This window comes from Hippoglossus stenolepis, chromosome 14 (assembly GCF_022539355.2).
Source record: "Hippoglossus stenolepis isolate QCI-W04-F060 chromosome 14, HSTE1.2, whole genome shotgun sequence".
NCBI classification, from domain to species: domain Eukaryota; kingdom Metazoa; phylum Chordata; class Actinopteri; order Pleuronectiformes; family Pleuronectidae; genus Hippoglossus; species Hippoglossus stenolepis.
In genome coordinates, this window is record NC_061496.1 from 20,174,046 (window position 1) to 20,193,597 (window position 19,552).

The window sequence follows — 19,552 nt, forward strand, 5'->3', positions numbered from 1 at the left end:
CTGGCGGAGGAGAGAGATCCAGATGTTTGACAGCTTGTGGAATTATTAGGATTATTATGATGATGATTATTATCATACTCTCAGGGAACGTTTTTTTCTGTACAAATACTTTTACTTGTGTTCAAATTGGACAATCGATTTGATTTTTGTTTTTTAAACAATTCCTCCTAAATACAAGGAAGTACACTTCAAAACTGTTAATGAAAGTTATCCCTCCAATGAATTGATCAAAGGAAGATTTGATCAATGTATTTTCACCCATACAATAAAATGTGGAAACAACTGAACAGGTAGTTTATGATTATGAAACCATACAAACCTTATGGAGATCAATGCATGATTACCTCAGATCCAAATCCATAAGCATATATTTATTTTTCTTTCTTAATATACAGATAGGAGCCATTTTGGACGACAAAAAAATTTAATCAATAACATTGAACCTTTAAGTCATTAAGTATTTGCTTCTAACCCTTTTTACTCATTTCTTATTCATTTATATCACTTTGTCTAAACGTCTGTGCTCTCAAGTGTTTTGTATGTTTAAAATGTCGGCAAAGGACCCACATTGTCATTAGGTCGCAATGCAAACTTTATAATTACTCAATTTTCTTGCTTTCAGTATCTTTTCAGCAGCACTTAACTTGAACCCTTGAAACTGTTGTTTTGGAAGCTTCATGCTTCACACTGTGGTTTTGGTCCCTCTCTGTCGTCAATATGAGAAAACCCATATTTAATGCAGTCGCTGCAGTATTTTAGTTTTATTTACAACTGCTTGCCTTGGTGCTAACAACTGATACACTGTTGTCATGGCAGCAAGGGCTGTGTGTGGTGCTGCCTCATGGGAAAGTCCTTCAAAATAAAAGCACAGCATTAAAGAGAATGGCTTTTTCTTTCACACAGAAAACTGCGTCCCACTCTAAGGGGCCCTGCGACCAACTCTTGGGTTTGCGACCCACCACTTGAGAACCACTGGTCCAAAGCAACATCCACTCTTGGTCTGTAGGGGGCAGCATTACGCTCTATAGGCCACAGCAGGCCGGAAACTGTGAAGAAGAAGAAAAGCAACAGCCGAAGAAGGAAAGAAGAACAACGTGACAAGTCGGTAAGACCCGGGTGTGTGTATCACGCTGTTTACCAGCTTCTTGTTGTATTTCTAGACTTATCATATAAACCAGGAGTTGTTTGAGTGGCAGCAGGAAGTTGAAGTGTTGGTTTGTTGTTTGTTCAGATCCCCTCACAGCCCTCACACAGAGATGCAGGGAGCTGAGCAGCCTCATCCTCTGTTTGGAGGAGCACTGTCAGCAGTCATCCCCCTCACCGCCACAGACATCAGCGAGCTGAGGGAGATCCCGGACAGCCAGGAGGTGTTCGCCCACACTCACACCGACCAGAGCCTCATAGTGGAGCTGGTGGAGTACCAGGCCCAGGTGGCAGACCAGGACTCCGCCAGGTATCACTTTGAGGACATCGCAGGCAGCAACAAAGCTCTGGAGGCGGGTGCCTGTGCAGTGATCAGTGTTGTGGCTCTGCCCAAATCTGACCTGTCCCTGTCCCAGTGCAGCTCAGCCTGGATGCTGACGGGGACGCAGAGTGTGTCCAAGTTCAACGAGGAGGCGAGGAACGCGGTGACCCTTCACCTGGGCGTGTTCCGCCTGCCTCAGTTCTCCACAGACGTCCTGATCACCTTCAATGACCCGCAGAGCATCAGCCCTGACAGCAGCAGTGCAGCAGCTCTGGAGACACACAAAGTGCCGTGGAGCTTGCAGGACTTTCAGCGCTTGCTGCAGACTCTGACTCTGCACAACCCCGGGCTGTTTGAATAGAACCACTGGCAACCTCACCTGATTACATTCAGTCTTTCTCTGTGACACCAGTGGGCTGCATTCAAACCTACCAGGATGTGCTTATCCTGGGGCCCCATGATGAACAGACCTGTGGGACGATCTTGAGTCTCAGCCCAGAAGATTTGAAAGCAGTCCTTCCTCTGCCCTGACACACATGAATACACACTCTGTTCCACCTCTGATGTTTACTTTGTCATAGAATGAAAATGAACATATTTTTGTATCATAATCAATTTTAGAAGTAATGTTCGGGATTATTCCATTATTTTTGGATGGCCTGAGTTAGGCTTATTCATAAGTTAAATGTGTTTCATAATTACCTGCAGTGTGGAGGTCTTATAACGTTTTTCAAGACATTTCTGAGAGAAAAGTAAGATTTGAGACAAATATCAGACAGGCAGATGCAGATTCTCCACTTTTGTTTCCCAACACTTGAGATAAAATGATATGTACCTTTTATTGATCCTCCGTAGAGGAAATTCACACTCGACACAGCAGCACAAGGAAGTAGCACAGCAGAGGGGAAATGTAGTAAGAATAAAAATTGAAAATATGAAAATAAATACAAACCTGTTCTTCTAAATGTGCCAGACAAAGATTGGGATCCATTTTGTGAAATTTTGTTGTAATATACAATTCGATATGTGCAGCACTTTTCCCTTTACACAGCCCTCTCCCCCGAGCCTTTCCTCCCTCCTCACTTATTATACTTCTGTTATTTTACTCCAAAAAATCTGCCCTCATCCTCGGGTGTTTTCATGCTTACACAGACATGCTTGCAGTTAAATTGGAGGTAATATTGAGGGATCCTCAGACTCCTCGGTGGGACCTGGGTTTTGGTCGTTAAACAGTGAAAATTGAGAGGACAGGTCCCATCAGAAATATCTATAATGTCAACTGTTTCCATCATTTACTGCAGTGGCCTCATGGTGGAGTAATCCATTAGCCTGAACCCTGGAATGAAAAGACTTAATTTAAGGGTTAGTTTGGTGAAGTAAAAAAATAAGGATTATAAAATGGCCTTTATTAATCGTTGCTTTGAAATCAAAACCAGCCCTTTGAACTTTTGGAGTCCAAAGTCATGCTAAATTTAAAAGAAGCCATTTTGCCTCAATTACGCTCTGCTGTTTGAATTATAAATGATTTTAACTTCAGTCTGCTGTTAAACCAAACTCATCTCTGCAGGCATTGGCATCCAGTTAGAATTATGTAACATATAAGAGGAAGCACAGTCTGTCTCCTGAAAGCCACATCAAACCCTCCTCATCCTCCGGCGCAAACACGTCAGGTTAACATCTCGTAAATTCAGGCATCCCAGTGTAGCACATTCCTTCGTTCACCACAACATTCACTGTGTCACAACAGCAGAGTCTCCCTCTGTCTACTTTGGATAATTTGCTGCTGTTGGTTCTGGTTGTAATTAAGTCTCCAAACATCCTGTCTTTTCAGACCTGACGAGGGTTTGAGAAATTTGACTTGCAGCTCACAGGAGGAAACAATTCCCCAAACATTATAAAACTATTTCCAGGTCCTGAAAAAGCCCCTATGGGATACTCCTAGTGGAGTGGTCTCAAACTGTTTACATCATGATATTTGTCATATGAACATGTATATACAGAGTGATGAACAGTTTAACGAAAGAATGACTGTTTCTATTTATGTTGTTTCATTTGAAAGTTGGGGAAAAAAATGTTGTGGCAGAGAGATTCCATACAGAGACACGGGACATTAACTGGGCAGTTATGTGGTATCAGTGGCAGAGCTCATGTTCTTGTAAGCTGAAAAATATCTTGTATAAACCTTTACTAGGAATTCTGTTGGCTTAAGAGGCAAAATGTTTATCCTGTCTTGGGTTAAAATGATGAACTGTGAAAATTTAACATAATTAAAAACTAGAAATAACACACTGGGGTTTGTACGAGTCCAAGTGACAACTGATTTGAAGAAATCCCTTAAAGGCACACAAGATATGTTCAAGAGGCTAAAACTGGTTTTGCCACGTTGACCAATGACCTTTGAGGACCCAAATCTAACCAGTGAACATTTGTGCCAAATTTGAAAAGATTCTTTTGAGACGTTCTCAAAATAACTTATACAAAAAATGTGCTTTGTGCGGTCACAGCAACCTTTGATGACCAAAATCTAATCAGTTCATCCTTGAGTTGAAATTAACGTTTGGTGTTTATGAGATATAATGTTCACAAGAATGGGATGGACGGAAGGACAGACAACCCTCTGCCTGTTGCCGACGTGGAGGCATAAAAGTTTAAGTTACAGTAGTTTTAGAGTTAAAATTGGAACATGTAGTTGGCCTGTTAAAACTAAAGAACACTCTTATTTATCCAGATGTTGGAGAAAGGGGAGAATGGCATTAGAAGAATGATGCTGTGAAGAAAGGAGCCAGAAAACACCAGCATGTTCTTTTAAATTTAGCCGACATTGTAAATGTTATAAAAGTTCTTAAGTCTCAGAATTGCAGTATGTGAGGCCCCCTGTGGATCTACAGCACTGAAAGTAACAATGTTTACTCTCAGTCACCGGGGGAAAAGGACGGATGCCTGAGCCGTGGTGATGTCTTTGACCTCCAGTGACCTGAAGTCTGGCACTCGTCTTCCAGTTTCTGCTAAAAAAACCTTTGCTGACAGGTGAAGTGACGTCTCACTGATGAAGACAAATACATCTTTCCTGTTCCTCCTCACAACAACTGGCAGCTTCCTGACGAGTCCCTGAACAAAACTGGATGTCCAAACAAGCAGAGGTCCAGTCCTGTCACCAACAGTGCCTTTGTTTTGGAGGAGTGGTGCTTTTACTGGCTGAATGTTATCAACAGCCTGGTGTAATCTGTGCTGAATAAAGTAGACACCTCTGTTTGCCCCCGTCTCCTGGTCTCACTCAGAGGATGTGTGACGTTGTGGAGCTTCGGTACATCTGGGAGGCATCAGTCACAGGTGTATGCACAGTTCCTGTTCAAAGATTTCCAGTCCCAGGGTCATCTATTACCCAAATTCCACCCGTTACCACTGTTGTGTTTGCACAAATCCCCTCCCTCTCCACTACTCCCACACCCCCGCCCCACTTCCCCTCTCTTTGGACTCCAGCCCGAACAACCCTCTGTTTTCCTCGCCAGGTCCAGGAGCCGGTCTTGGCTCCAGAGTCGTCTGCTCCTCTCATCAGGACCTCTGAGCTCCTCCTTTCATGATTTATGTTCTTCACCAAGTCTATCTTTGTCCGTCTTTGAAAGCAAAAATTCAAAAGATCTTCTTTGAGTATCCACTGGACAACAATGAGAAAAAAAAGGCTTGGAGCAATTTCAGTTATCTTTCCATAATATAGGAACGATATTTTTACTACGCTCAACTGATCAAAATTGTAACTACAAATCAGAAGTCAGCATCACAGAGAAATATTTTTTTAGAAATGAATGCAAGGTTTATTAAAAACACAGAAAAACATATTCTACAGATTCTACAATTCTGCCCTAGAAAATGTCTTAATGTGAAGAAGTATCCTCTGCTTTGGCAAATCTGATGATTTGAGGTTTGATGCAGAAACTTGAAACTTGGCCTAAAGTGATGTTTAATCCTCCTGCTCCTTCTTCTTCTTGTTCTCTGGTGAGGTATCCTTGGTTTGAGAGAAGTGCTCAGACATGGCAGCCAGTGCCCGGTAGCGGTGAGAGATTGAATTCTTCACTTCTTTGGGCAGTTCAGCGTAGCTGTAGATTGGAGAGGCGTAATTAATAGTGAGTATAAATCTCTTTTTAACGTTGAAACAAATGAGCGACCACAGATCATCACAATGATGTGTTTCAGCCAAACTAACCTAGAAATGAAATTCTATCTACTAGTTTCCCCCACACAATGAGTTAACATCTGGCTCCCCCCTGTGGCATGAATAGGGAAATTCAATCCTTGCTCACGTTTTGCTATATCCCTTTGGCTGGAAACATGGATCCCATCCGAAGTCTCGAGGTCCACGGGGTTCCACAATGTGCCCCTAAAAATATCCCAAAGAAAAGAGTAAAGGTAAAGTAAAACACACTTATATACATTCTTGTACAACTGAAAACCAGACCCTAACACTTACTCTAACCGAAATCTAATTCTAACTCTATACCTAAAACCAAATCTTAATCCTAAAACAGCCCATTAAAAGTAGGTCAGAAAGTGAGGACCAAAATTGTCCTCACAAAGACATTTGTACAAGTAGACACACACACTGAGAGGGACAGGTTCTGACCTCGGTTTTCCCTCTGAAGAGCTGCACTGGTTCGTCTTTACCAGCACAGAAAGCAAAAGTGCAGAGAGCCCACGCTGATTTATCCTCAAACCCAGCTAGGAGCTTAAACAAGCCTACAACAAAACATTAAGCATTGATTAGAGATGCTGGACGACTCTCTTCATGTTTATATCCAGCTCTAAAGTTCTCTGTTGTAAATTACTCTGCAGTATTTCAGTTATCACCACTCTTACCTTCTGGGTTGAGTTTATCCAGGAACCATTTTCTACAACAAGAAAGATCACTTGTGATTATTACTGTTCGTTACCACTATGGCAGATAAACAGCTGAAGAGGTTAGTATACGAACATGTAAGGACCGGGCAGGCCTCCTAAAGCTGTGAAACACAGACAGGTGTCCTCCACTATGACCGGCCCATCAATCTGCGGGTGAGAAACAAACACACATCTCAAATCGTGTCACAGACACGCTGCCCCTACAGAGAAGTTACAGTGTAGTTACTGTACCTCTCTTACAGCCTCCTTACACTTCTGTATGGAAATCTCATCGGGCTCACCCTGGTACTCAGGCACTGGACGAAGGAACAGATCAATTATTACATGAATCCTAATCAGTCATTCTTTAAAGTGTGATCTCTATAGTTTGATACTTACAGTCAATCTTTCTTGACACTAGTTTGTAAGGAAACGTGTCTCCCAGGATCTGAATGACCTGATGGATGTGAAGGGGAAAGCGTGAATCCAGCAGGACTGATTATAGGTTATTGTGAAACTACAGACTTCTGGATTGGACTACAGCTCGTGCTCACTGTTTGTCGAGCAGAGTCTGTAAAAGCACAACGATGATAAATTCGTAAATAATAATTTATATATGTAACGAATGTTACATATACGATATCTAACCTCTTCGAGTTTTTTCGCGTTTCCAGTCACGAAGACCACAGATCTTCCTGCTGGCACGGCCATGATGAGCGATACCCGGGCGACTAACAGAGCTGGACCGAGCACTTCCGGCTCGGCAGCGGCCAATAAAATCACATCAGGGAGCTTCAGCGAATCACCGGATAGGGCGTAGCTCCGCCTACAAAACCCCCACCAATCAGTGAGTGGTACATCGAAAAAAGTTGTCCGGATTGAAAAGTCAGTGCGAAGTGCCATGTGGAGAAAATAACAGGAACATAACAAAACACAGGTTGTGACACAGTAAAGAGAAAGTTGTTAGTGGAGAATGAGTCTTTTACCTCGCACCGCGGAGGAGTTCAGCTCTGCTGAGTACTGGGAGAGGTTCTTCAAGAAGAGAGGAGACAAGGCCTTTGAGTGGTATGGAGACTACAACTCACTGTGCGGGGTCCTGCACAAATACATCAAAGTACAAGATCAGGTAAACATGACGTCTATGTGCAGTGATGTACAGGTACAGGATGTGTACAGGTACACAATATATACAGGTACAGGATGTGTACAGGTACACAATATGTATAGGTACAGGATATGTCTAGGTACAGGATATTACTAGGTACATAATATAGGCACAGGATATGAAAAGTTACAGTGATATATAAAACATATACATTATATATACATTTGATCCAATATTTGCGTAGTTTAGTGTATCGGCATATATGCATTTCAAGTATCAAAAGAAAAATTACTCTATTTAATCTATAAAAATGTAATAAATAATAAACCTTGTTTTTTAGGTAGTATCATTTCTGCATATTGCACTGCCAGTGACAATAGCTAAATATCTATATTTCTGTCCTTCAGGTGTTGGTGGTCGGTTGTGGTAACTCTGAGCTGAGTGAACAGCTTTATGATGTCGGCTACAAACATCTGACTAATATTGACATCAGTGAGACAGTGGTGACTCATATGAACCAGCGAAATGCTGAGCGCCGGCCAGGACTGACCTTCCAGCAGGTGGATGCTACACAAACCCCATATGAGGACGCCTGCTACCAGGCTGCTCTGGACAAGGGGACGCTGGATGCCATGGCCTCCGAGGAGGAAGGAGCTCTGGCCAGGAACATGCTCACCGAGGTAATACAAGCAATTAGCTGTGATCTGCACAGATGTCATATCATCAGCATACAGCTTTTCATTCTCCTTACAGAAGTTTGCTTGTATCCGCAGGTGGGCCGTGTGCTAAGTGTCGGAGGCCGGTATGTCTGTGTGACGTTGGCTCAGGAGAGTGTGATCAAGTTGGCCGTGGAGCACTTTGTACAGCTGGGGTGGGCTGTGAGGCTCCACTGCCTGCAGGGGGAAAGTGGAAAAGAGGAGGACTCGTTTTCTCTGCCCGTCTTTGTTCTGGTCTGCACCAAATTTCGTCAGCCGATGCCAACCCCCATTCTGGAGATGTGTCTCGGGGAGGATGGGGCCCCAACGCGTCTCACGCAGGTTTCAGAGTTGTTGTCAGCAGTGAGGGAGCACCAGGCTTACTCTGTGTTGAGAAAGAAGCTCCGCACAGGCACAGACGCCAGCTCCAACCTGTCACTCACTCTCTGCCACACCAAAACTGGCCTTCCCAGATACACACTCACAGTGCAAGATTGTTCCCCAGGAGCCAAGGTGCAAAGATCAAACCATTTTGCTATATTTATTGGTGAGTTTTCCCATTATTTCATCATGTTTCTACCTTCCTATAGTTGTATTCAGTTCTCGTGTGATCCCTTCTTCCCTCTGCTTATCGTGTCAGTGCCTCAAGGCAGCGAGACAGCTTGGCTCTACTGCTCCAGCGAGGGGCAAAAGCAGCTGGCAGCCAGTGCTAACTTTCGACGCCTGGTTATTGTGGCAATGCACAGGAATCAGGAGTATACAGACATGCAAGCTGTCCAAGCTGAACTCTCACCAATGGTGATGGACCTTGCTCCCCCGGGTATGCCAGCCAATCAGCAGGTAAACATTCCCTTTTAGAAACATCATTAAATGTTATAAGATGTCTTACCAAAATTCATTTAGATTTTTTTGTCCCCACTCAGGTGCCATTTCTGTCGGTAGGAGGAGACCTGGGCTGGCGAGAGGAGGTCAGCAGGGGAGTGAGCGAGCTGAGCGGAGAGTACTGTGTGGAGAATGTCAAAGGAGAAGACGGAGAACTGTATCGCAGACTTGTCTTTCTGTCTAATGCCGCCCTCGTCCAATCAGAAAGCCGCCTTGTTTCCTCAAAGACCAGTCAGTTCTTTTTCCTTCCTCTTGTCTTTCAGTTTATCGTCACATAGTTTTCTATAATCTACAATGAATTAACCAATTAAGCATTACCCACAATTGGAGTTCTTTGCTGGTCCAAAAATTCACTCAGAAATGAACCCGGCCTGGACCAGTCTATCATTTGACAGGGGGAACACGGACCCATGCAGAACTGAGTAATGCTGGACCTCAACCCGGCCGAGAGACACAGACCCGATTGCCACAGATTTCACATCTGATTACTTTAACAAGTTGACATATTCAAAAGGTGTCAAAACCAAACTTTGTGTCGTACCAAGCGTAACTTTAGCAGCCGCCTCCGGTGTGCCTGGCCGTGATGAAGATAATCCATTCTCCAAGACAGTTCAAAAAATACATCCAGGTTTTCTGTTATTCTTCCCCTGGTGATTGAAATACCAGCATTGCTCACTTAATCCACTCGTGATTTCAGATTAAAAGTCCATTTATTTTTTACGCAGCTTGTTTACACTAATCTTTGTCGTTTTGTTGCAGTTAAATAAAGATAGCTTGGACTATTTGCCTCTTTTACAAATACAAATTTTTCCTTGGCTGCTACTGTTGCTAATTAGCTATCATCTACACTCTCCAGCCGGGTCTTCTTGAGTCCAATCAGTAATTACACATCATTTTTAACAGACCCAGGACCCGGGATAATCGAACGGGTCTCGGATCCTCCAGTTTAAACTATTTATTTAGGATGTAAACGGTTTGAATAAATGACTATTTGTGTCCCTGCAGCCTCAAGTCACAAGAAGAGGAACAAAAAGAAAACCAAGCCAGCTGCTCCTCCAACAATGTCTTCATCCTCCCTGTCAGTGGACAGTGGCTTCCTCTGCTGCGCTCACCATGAGGTCATGGTGGCCGGCCTCACCGTGCTCGGGGTGGGCGCGCCAGAGAGCAAAGGTCAGTTCAGTTTACAACCGTACAGTCATGTCATTGTGGTAGAGGAAGAAAAAACAGCCCCAGGTTTTCTTCCTCTTATATAAAACATCCCACTTGACTGAGCTTCACTGTGACATTTCTCTCCCTTCACAGACGTCCCAGTGTCGGTGCTCCTGGTGGGTCTCGGTGGAGGAGGTCTGCCTCAGTTCCTGCGGGACTTTGTGCCCAATGTCACCGTTGAGGTTGTGGAATTAGATGCAGTTGTGCTGGAAGTGGCGAAGGAATGGTTCGGATTCAGACCGGATGATCGTTTGACGGTCACGCTCGGGGACGGCCTTGATCGCATCTGTGCCCTTGAGAAGGAAGGTTAGTGAAGGAGGGAGGAGGAAAGAGGGCAGTTTAAAGTGAAGCTAGACCAGTCAATATATTAACTTTACAAAGAAGTGACATTGTCTTTTTTTCTGTGCAGGTGGATGTTTGTTTGACGTCATCATGTTTGATGTAGACAATAAAGATTGCACTGTGGGTATGAGCTGTCCCCCTGCTGCCTTTGTGGAAACCTCCATCCTGCAGAAGGTCTGCAGCCTGCTGACGCCCAGAGGTACAGTTCCATTACTAATGAGTACAAAATATTTATCTGTCAAGTTTTCTATAGAATAATGACAAATACTGTGTTGGAAGAAGTTTTATGAGCAGCATGCCTGCTGATAAATTCAGTAGACAACTAGAATGGCACTCAGTAGAGCACATGCCTCCACCAAGGCAGTCCACTTAAATGGAACCAAGCTGCTCCAAATTGCACATTCTTACAGAAATCTGTCCCCTAAATGTGCCTGACTCATCAAGAGCCATGAATTATTTCCACGAGATCAACAAAAATGTTGAAAAGCACCTTATCTCACAATGGTAAAGAAAGTGAACAAATATTCCTGCATCTACTCCCTTATCCAAAGAGTTTTTCTGAAATCTTGCTCACAAATAAAATCAAGCAACAAACAAAGGGGCAGGGATGAAACCATAACCTTTTTGGTCGATGTAATTAAAAGGCTATAATACATTTAAATATAAAACTTGAAACTTGAAATACTTGATCATATTTGTGTTTCATCTATATTTAAAAGTTCCTCCCTTTTTATCTCCCCCGGCCACTCAACCAGGCATATTCATGTTGAATCTCGTGTGTCGAGACTCGGCCTTGACGAACAGCGTGCTGCAGCGTATCAGCACCTTGTTCCCCAGCATTCTCTCTCGAAAGATTGAAGGGGAGGTCAACGAAGTCCTTCTGTGCTCTCGTGGAGGAAACGAGGCATCGGACGGCGCCCGCATCCCTCAGTCCCTGAACCAGGCTGCCAAGAATTTGCAGAGCGCCCTGAGCTCGAGCAGGAGCGACCACAGGCCACATATAGACATTGCAGAGATGTTAAAAGACCTTAAAGTAGAGTAATGTTTGTTTGTGTCAATATGGTGAAGGTGATGAAATATGGGAATAAGTACTTTGTCTTTGCCAACTGTAAAGTAATATGATGTATAACATCAACATGCAATTACAAGTAAAGAATGTTTTATCTTTACATCTTATTGTGGTGCTTCTACAAAAAATGAATTCCCATTAGTGTTTTTATTATGTATCTATATAACTATAGTTTCTCTTCGAAGTTACTAGTAGTTGTCGGTACAGAACGAAGCAGCTCAGATCAGTCTGGGTACTTTCAGAATTGGCCATGAGGTTTGACTGTTCTATCAAGGGCACAGAACATGGCCAAAATAGAAAATATGTATAAATGCAGAAATAAATAAGTCAATTCATAAATAGATTTAAAAATGTATACAGTTTGGTGAGGGAAAAGGTTATGAATGTAATTCTACATTTATTTATTCCCACAATTGTTTTTTTTATTTATATACATTATGAATATGTATTTGTACTATTATTTATTACTATAAATACTATAATAATGTATTTCTCGATTTCTGTGTCGGTATGTTAATTATGAAGGTGGCGTTAACTCAGTCTGAAGCCGGAGTGGTTTTAGTTGCACAAAGTGAAAGTCAATGTTAAATTATTAAGGTTAATAACAGCAGTTTAACATCTACTGTGTTTACCATAATAATGCAGGGACAGCTGGGCCACCTCGGAAAGATTTTTTGCTTGTGGGTTTGTTGTTTGGTGACATAACAAGAAGATTGTATCACCACTGTGTGGAACAAGTACAGTGTATTACTAGTATAGAATGTATAGTCAAGCTGTGCACTCACAATACAGTTGGTGAAATGTTCGACACCATGATGCCCTTTGAATGACAGCCCCTCATTTGCTACTATAACCTGTCCGACTAGAGACACAGTTGACCCCGCCTACATAAATACCATACAAATGTAGAAATATATATAAGTAGCCCATTTCAACACCAAACTGTATTTTTAAATTTTTTAAATTTAAATATTTAAGTATTCGTTTTGGTATTTACTTGTTTAGTTACTTGAGTTATTGAGCTGTCTATATATTTATTATGCATATTATTTTAATATTATGGTCGTATCTGTGCATGTACATTATGTAGAGTATGTGTAAATATGTAAATGTAAGTTAAAATGGTGGATGTGGAGCTAATGTTCAGGCCAAGACTATATTATGAATTCATATCAGATACAAGTGTTTGCATGTGTCAGGCATCAGTTCAGTCTGTGTTTTCCAACAGACACTTCTTCCATGGAGCTCAGGAATTGTCCCTTGCAGACCTTTAATCCTCCTGCTGCCTAATGCCAACACACTCGTTTCTATAGTTCATTTTGGGTCATTCTGTTATGTAAAGCTGCCACCAGATGGCAGTATAACATTTCACTCGTTCAATCGAATTATACTTGGCTGTTACGGCATAACACCCAAAAACTTTTTTAAAAAAGTAGTCAACATTTGTATGCACTGTACACACTTTCCTGTGCCTGCTGTGTCTTGTTTGTCCAGAGGATGCTGAATTCTCCAACATCAGAGAAAGAAGTTCTCAGGCTTTAATGAAATCTGCAAGGACATAGAGGCAGAGACGCACAGACTCACAGATCTAATGAAGGCATCTCTCCTGTCCCCATCAACCTACGGATTCATTCCCCACATGGTAACACACTGTGTGTTTGTGTATGTTCCACATAAAATCTAATTATCTGACATGTTTGTGACCTGTATGTTTATTTGTACTCTTCTGTGTGTTTGCAGTGATATACCTGACTCTCGTGGATCTGCCTGGAGGAGACCTACCAGGTGGCGTAGAGTTACAGGTATGAGATGTGATCAGGCAATTCATCTGTAAGCAACTCAATGTGAAGACTGACACCATCTCACCATCTTCACTGTATTTAATCTGTGTGTGTGTGTGTGTGTTCATATGTCTTGTTAATGTGGAACTACACCTTCTTCATCCTTCATCTTACATGATGTTTGTGTATGAAATATGTATATTGTGATCTAGTCGTATTGACCCTTTGGACAGGATTGGCTTTGTCAACACCAGTAAGAGACCCAGTTCAGACCTGGTCTTAACATCAGTCTCAGCTGATCTGATCACAAGTGTACAGCTTTGAGAACATGTGTGAACGCACCAAAGACACATTGAGAACGAATTTAAGATCTGATCATGTGGCCACATTCTTTTTAGTGTTGAGTTTGGGCCTCATTGTAATATCAACATTGACCACTAGTATTGAATTTGAACACAGTCTGTGTTCAGATCACCTGAGACGGATGTTAATACCAGGTCTGAATAAGGCCTGTGTGTGTGTGCGCATGTCTATCTATCGTTATGAGGGCCAATTTTGGTTAATACCATCATTGTGAGGACATTTTGACGTTGTGAGGACATTTTGGCTGACCCTCACAAATTCAGTGGGCTGGTTTTAAGGTTAGTATATGTAAGTAAGTAAGTGTAAGTGTAAGTAAGAGAGACAGAGAAAGAAAGAGGGAAAACCAGACCGGTTAAAGCACCATAAAGCAGCACCAGGTGCTTGCTCCTTCATGCTTCTCTTACAGTGCTAATGCATTAGCTATGGAAGCCCACTGAAAGAACTGCCCTTGTGCAGCAAAGAGCTGAAACATTAGATATGGGGCCTGGTGTTATTACATCTATTACTGTACTAAATAGGGGATTTGGCCCGCTCTCTACCACAGGCTCTCTGCTGTTGCACAGACACACTCGTTTCCTGCTTGCATGGTATAGTCGTAATGGAACAAACTCTGGCAAGAGCTCCCACGGACACATCAGAAAATGCATTGTATCTGCCTCACATCAGTGTCATTGATTGTTCCTTTGATAAAATTGGCACATGTATGGACGTGTGTGTATTACTATTGATACTTTAAATAGTTCTGATGATCCTGCACACAAGACCAAGGTACTGCTGCAGTCAGTCACTCACTCATTGGCTATCGACTCTGAGCAATTAATGGAAGTTAGAGGGAAATTGATGGAGAAAAGGATTTAAAGACAGAGAGGAAACTCTTTTTTTCCTTGCTACCGATGTAACTTTTCTTTTTTTTGTTTTCTTCCTTTCCTCCATCTGGACAACATGGCCTTTGGCCTTTGAAGCCATAGTGAAGAAACAAATATCAAGGCTAAAGAGTATGAAACTTATTGGCTTGGTCAGTCGAAAAATAAGCACTACTCTAGCAGTGTATCAACAAATTATTACACTATTTAGGATAACACTATTCTCTCTCTTTCTCTGAGAGAGAGAGAGAGAGATATAGATAGATAGATAGATAGATAGATAGATAGATAGATAGATAGATACAGATATAGACATATATATGTTGTAGAACTGTGTGGTGACAAGGAATAAGTCTGAAGCTTCAGAGCATTAACACAGGCCAAGAGAACAGCCCAGTCTAAACAGGCAGGTTTAGTACAGGCTATGCACCAGTTTATTAAAACAGACATCAGAGGCTAAGACTGGAGCAAGCAGCATCTTTTTAATGTATTTTCCACCATGTTAATTAAGGGTAATTTGAGTGGGTCAGTCCACCAATTTGTCCATCACTCCAACTAAAGATCTCAACAACTATGTTAGGATTTTACAATAAATTGAGTAAAAACATCACATTCATGATCCCCAGAGGATGCATCCAGGCACTTGTGGGAACACACCTGGTGCAAAGTGGCACCAAGCGCTACATAAGTGATTTTATAGTGTTCAGCGCCCACATTGTGTTAATGACAAATGCTCTCGCCTGAGTACCAATAGTTGTGTTCATAGTTGTCATAATAATATATTGAATCAGTAGACAGCAACTGTGCTTTTTCAATAAAACCTGGTTGGAGATCAATATTTTCACCGGCATTGTAAAGGTGCATTATCAAGAACCTACATAGATGGGTGCACAACACATTTACACTACTTGTTCCACACATGTCTGCGCACTCGCTTTCACTGTGCACATTACATAATGCAGTAAATGCTTGGAGTAATTTAGAAATTATGAAAATACATAAATAGATTAATCTAAAAACAGGGAGAAAATGTGCTTTGCAGAAAACTAAGAATTTCCATTGGAAGTCTTTAAACTTTAAACTTTCCCCATCCATCTTGAATTTGTGTTTCATATTCAGTGACGTCACTGCCCCATGTGTTGTACATTATTCATTATTAATCAGCATTCATGGCCGCAGATAAACCGGAGAGTTGATTTTGGCTTTTTACAGGAATGTAGTCAAACAATTTGTTTTTTGTTTATTGTCTCAGTCCGATATGATGAATGTAAAAGTACTGCGGAACATAATTACATCTCCAGAAAGTGCTGTATATTATTTTCCCAATCTCACAGGTTGCTTTGATAGTAGCTCAATCATCAATATCATTATCATCCACAAAATACATAAGATCAGCCCCTAACTGAGCCTGGTTCTGCCAGAGGTTTCTCCCAGTTACTGAGGGAGGTTTTTCTCTCCACAGTTGCCAAAGTGCTGCTCATTGTGGGAACTGTTGGGTTTTCTCGACCTTATTATGTTATGATTTGGCTCTTAAATTAGACTGAACAGAATATCTTTTATTACAATTGATTCTTCATTTTCCCGTGGATTTTTGTGTGACGCACTTTGTAACTTCGTTTAGATAAGTGCTATACAAATAAAGTTATTATTATTATTATTATTATTATTATTATTATTATTATTATTATTATTATAAATATGACAAACAAATAAACTCCATCTTCATTTTACTCCTACATCTCCTGGTGTTTCTCCATGGTGTGGCCCCTCGTTCAAGTCTAGTGGGCGACCAATCTCTGTAAACCTACTCACTCACTACTGCCTCACAACTGCTGGGAATATGTGTGGGCACTGGGCAGGAACAAAGCTGGCCGGTTGGGGTTTGGCATTAGTTTGCAGGATTCCACAAAAACTACTCAACCAATTTCCATGAACTTTTGTGGAGAGGTGAGACATGACCGAATTTTAGTCTGGAACCCGACCAAGGGGCGGATCACGGAATTTTTCTTTTTTACTTTCTTTAACATTATGCATTTTTCAACGGTTTCATTCGTTTCTCAGAGAATAATTAATGGACGTGGTGAAAAAATCTGACATGTTTTGGGAATTGATATCTACGAGAATGTGAAATTTGGTGCAGATCCAAATAAAAATCTCAATCTAATGAATTTACATCTGGTTTCATTAGAAGACTGTTGTTACTGCCTTGATCGAGGTATGCGCTCTACTAAGTGCCATGTCTCCAAATGTGTCCGGTCACTTTTATTACCATGGGACATATCTATTCTTCTTCTTTATGATCAATGATGCCCACTGGTAATCAGTTGTTGTTATTGCCCCATGCCTGTGTAATCTACGTCATATATTTCACAAATATCTCAACTAAAAATCTTCTTTTTGTCCTCAACCATTTCTGATGTTTACTCTTATTTTCTCTCATCTGCAAGGTCCGTTATAGTGTAACCTGCTTTGCACACCTTGATCGGAGTTGTACTTGGGATCTAATTTTCCCTAAACCTGTCTTATTAATGCCATTGCAATGATGCTGCACATTTTGGTGCAGCAGATTTTGGTGCAGATCCCTTTCATTTTTCACTTTCTTAAACACTCTGGCATATTTAGAGGGCTAATATCTGTGTGTGTGTGTGTAATTTGGTGCAGCCTGATTAAATTAAAGTAACTGTTGACACCAAGATGAGTTTTAATGTGGACTCCTATAAGAATATAGCAAAATCGAAACACAGCAGTTTACGTGAGTGGTCACAAGTTTATTAACACATAGTTCAGCATCGTGATTATGAAGTGGTCCGAAAATTAGGAAGAAAGGAGAATCTGTTGAAGGCTTTTGCAGTTTTGGGGGGAGTCTGCAGATGTGTCCCTCTGTTCTGACGTCAGTGGGGCTGCCATGTGTCTGCCTGTCTGTGCCTGCTGTACAGGAGCAGAAGGTCTGCACAGCAAGTGTAGACAGGCAGACACACCACAACAGTCTCATCCCGTGTGTCACTGTGAAAGGGGGGGGGGTCACATCACAGCATCTGAGTGATGGATCCCAACAAGCACCTGTACCTGGATCACAACACTGTAGACATGCAGCTGTAGTATTTAAATAAATGACTCGAGGGCCATGTTGTGGCTAAAAATAAACAGCTCGGCCCTGTCTTCGTGGAAGCTGTGTGACATGTGACACAAGTAGATGCGTATTTAAAAGAGCATCTTTAACCCCAGTCCTCTGTTTTCTTTGTAATTCTCTCCTGCCACCTGGACCTGTAACCGAACCCCTCCATTTCCCCTATTCATCCCTCCGTCGATCCCCCTCCCAAATCCGTCCAGCTCTCTCTGCTCGCTCTTCCCCTCACTCCCCCCCCTTTCTTTCCTCTTCTGGGAGTTCAGGCATTTGGAGCGGCTCACTCTGACACAGCTGGAGCTGTCCCAAGCCAAACGAAAAGACGCACACATGCACTCAGCAAACACACACACACACACACACACACACACACACACACACACACACACACACACAGTGGACGGACTTGTATATACATCAGGCAGTACACACGCAGACTCTGATGTAAACAAACTGGCACGCAAAAAAGTAGAGAAAAAATATACACGCACTCAGACGGACACATGGTGACTTTTTCAGACAAACAGTGGATTGCTTGAACACAGTGTTCCCAGACACAGCCCCCAGGCATGCAGATTGTACACTCATGGTGTTGTAGGTTTCCTCTTGTGTCATCCACTTACTAAGCGTTTACAAATCGACTCACACAGACTTGGCAACATCTGTGACAAATAACGCAAAGACAGGCAAGTAAATACCTGGTGGTCACATCTGAGCAACAGAGTTTGGCGGTCTGCGGTTGGGACTCTGTATGTTTCACGGCGAAGGATGAAAGTGCAAATCTTGATTGTGGTTCATTGGGACTAATCATCATTATCTATGCTGTGTTGGAAGATTTATCTGCAGTGTATGTGTTTGTGAGGCCTGAGTGCATCGTCAGTCACCCGTACTATCACAGGAGATCAGATCTGCTGCATTTCCACATGCATCTGTGTTTGTGCAAACACACACACACACACACACACACACACACACACACACAGTTAAACACTGAGCGCCTGCTTCTTCTCTCTCACAGTTCCCGCTCTCTCTCTCTCTCCGCCCGCGCTATACCTCCACAGACATTTCTTTTTTCTTTCGACTCGCTGCCCTCCTCCCCTTTATTTTCTCTTTCTTTACCTCTGCTGCTTTTCCTCCTTCCTTCTCTTCTTCCCTCTGTCTTTTTCTTTCTTTCTTTCTCTCCCTCTCTCTCTCTCTGTCTTAGCCCCCTCCTCCCTTCTTTTCTCTCCCCCTTTTCTGTGGTTGGCAGTCTCCCTGGGACTGTGCACATTCCTGGCTGGAAAATCTGAAGCTTTGTCCAAACACCAGCTTCCAAGATCTGCCCAGAGAAATCCCACATGGCTGTTTCTACACTGCAGACCTCCCCCTTTGACTCCCCCTCTCAACTCCTCCGCACAAAATGCCCCTCTCCCCCATCAACTCCCCTTCCGACCTCCTCTCTCCATCCTTGTGTGGTTTGCTTCTATACACTCCGGTATTTTTTATCAACTTCAAAACCATACATTCATCTTTCTGTGTGCTACAACATTTACCCTGCACTGACCTCGTATTGGAGTTAAATCTCCACAGCACACTGAACAGACAAACATTCCTTTACCCCCTCAACTGCCAGGGCTCCACCAGGCCGCCTGAAGAAAAACAGACAGTTCTTGCCTATACACTTTATCTACACTCCCCTGTGTGTGTGTGCGTGTGCGTGCGTGTGCGTGTGAGGCCTGTTCCATATCTCAAATCCATTAGTCTATAGGAGACGGAGCCTCAGACACCACTGCTCTGATGTAT

General features: G+C 42.4%; 3 protein-coding genes across 5 annotated transcripts; 2 read left to right on the forward strand and 1 right to left on the reverse strand.

Moving 5' to 3' along the window:
* Window positions 1–24: 24 nt before the first annotated feature.
* On the forward strand, window positions 25–2,437 carry rangrf (RAN guanine nucleotide release factor). 3 transcript variants are annotated; one of them, XM_035176865.2, is made up of 3 exons: window positions 25–290; window positions 904–1,105; window positions 1,232–2,437. In XM_035176865.2, exon 3 carries the CDS (start codon window positions 1,257–1,259, stop codon window positions 1,824–1,826), a length of 570 nt encoding a protein of 189 aa, XP_035032756.1. In that variant the 5' UTR covers window positions 25–290; window positions 904–1,105; window positions 1,232–1,256; the 3' UTR covers window positions 1,827–2,437. The 3 variants fall into 3 exon arrangements, with proteins under 3 accessions (XP_035032756.1, XP_035032758.1, XP_035032757.1); XM_035176867.2 differs by lacking the exon at window positions 25–290 and having other exon boundaries at window positions 689–1,101; XM_035176866.2 differs by lacking the exon at window positions 25–290 and having other exon boundaries at window positions 690–1,116.
* Window positions 2,438–5,251: 2,814 nt separating this feature from the next.
* On the reverse strand, window positions 5,252–7,094 carry itpa (inosine triphosphatase (nucleoside triphosphate pyrophosphatase)). Its single transcript, XM_035176628.1, has 8 exons — window positions 6,986–7,094; window positions 6,737–6,794; window positions 6,590–6,654; window positions 6,432–6,505; window positions 6,317–6,348; window positions 6,084–6,196; window positions 5,764–5,840; window positions 5,252–5,559 (listed from the first exon to the last, which is right to left on the reverse strand). Exons 1-8 carry the CDS (start codon window positions 7,046–7,048, stop codon window positions 5,424–5,426), a joined length of 618 nt encoding a protein of 205 aa, XP_035032519.1. The 5' UTR covers window positions 7,049–7,094; the 3' UTR covers window positions 5,252–5,423.
* Window positions 7,095–7,175: 81 nt separating this feature from the next.
* mettl13 (methyltransferase 13, eEF1A lysine and N-terminal methyltransferase) lies at window positions 7,176–11,739 on the forward strand. The gene is made up of 9 exons (XM_035177102.2): window positions 7,176–7,463; window positions 7,850–8,122; window positions 8,216–8,684; window positions 8,778–8,977; window positions 9,061–9,250; window positions 10,025–10,189; window positions 10,322–10,534; window positions 10,638–10,769; window positions 11,326–11,739. The coding sequence occupies exons 1-9, from the start codon at window positions 7,311–7,313 to the stop codon at window positions 11,610–11,612; spliced, it is 2,082 nt and encodes a 693-aa protein (XP_035032993.1). The 5' UTR covers window positions 7,176–7,310; the 3' UTR covers window positions 11,613–11,739.
* Window positions 11,740–19,552: the final 7,813 nt, after the last annotated feature.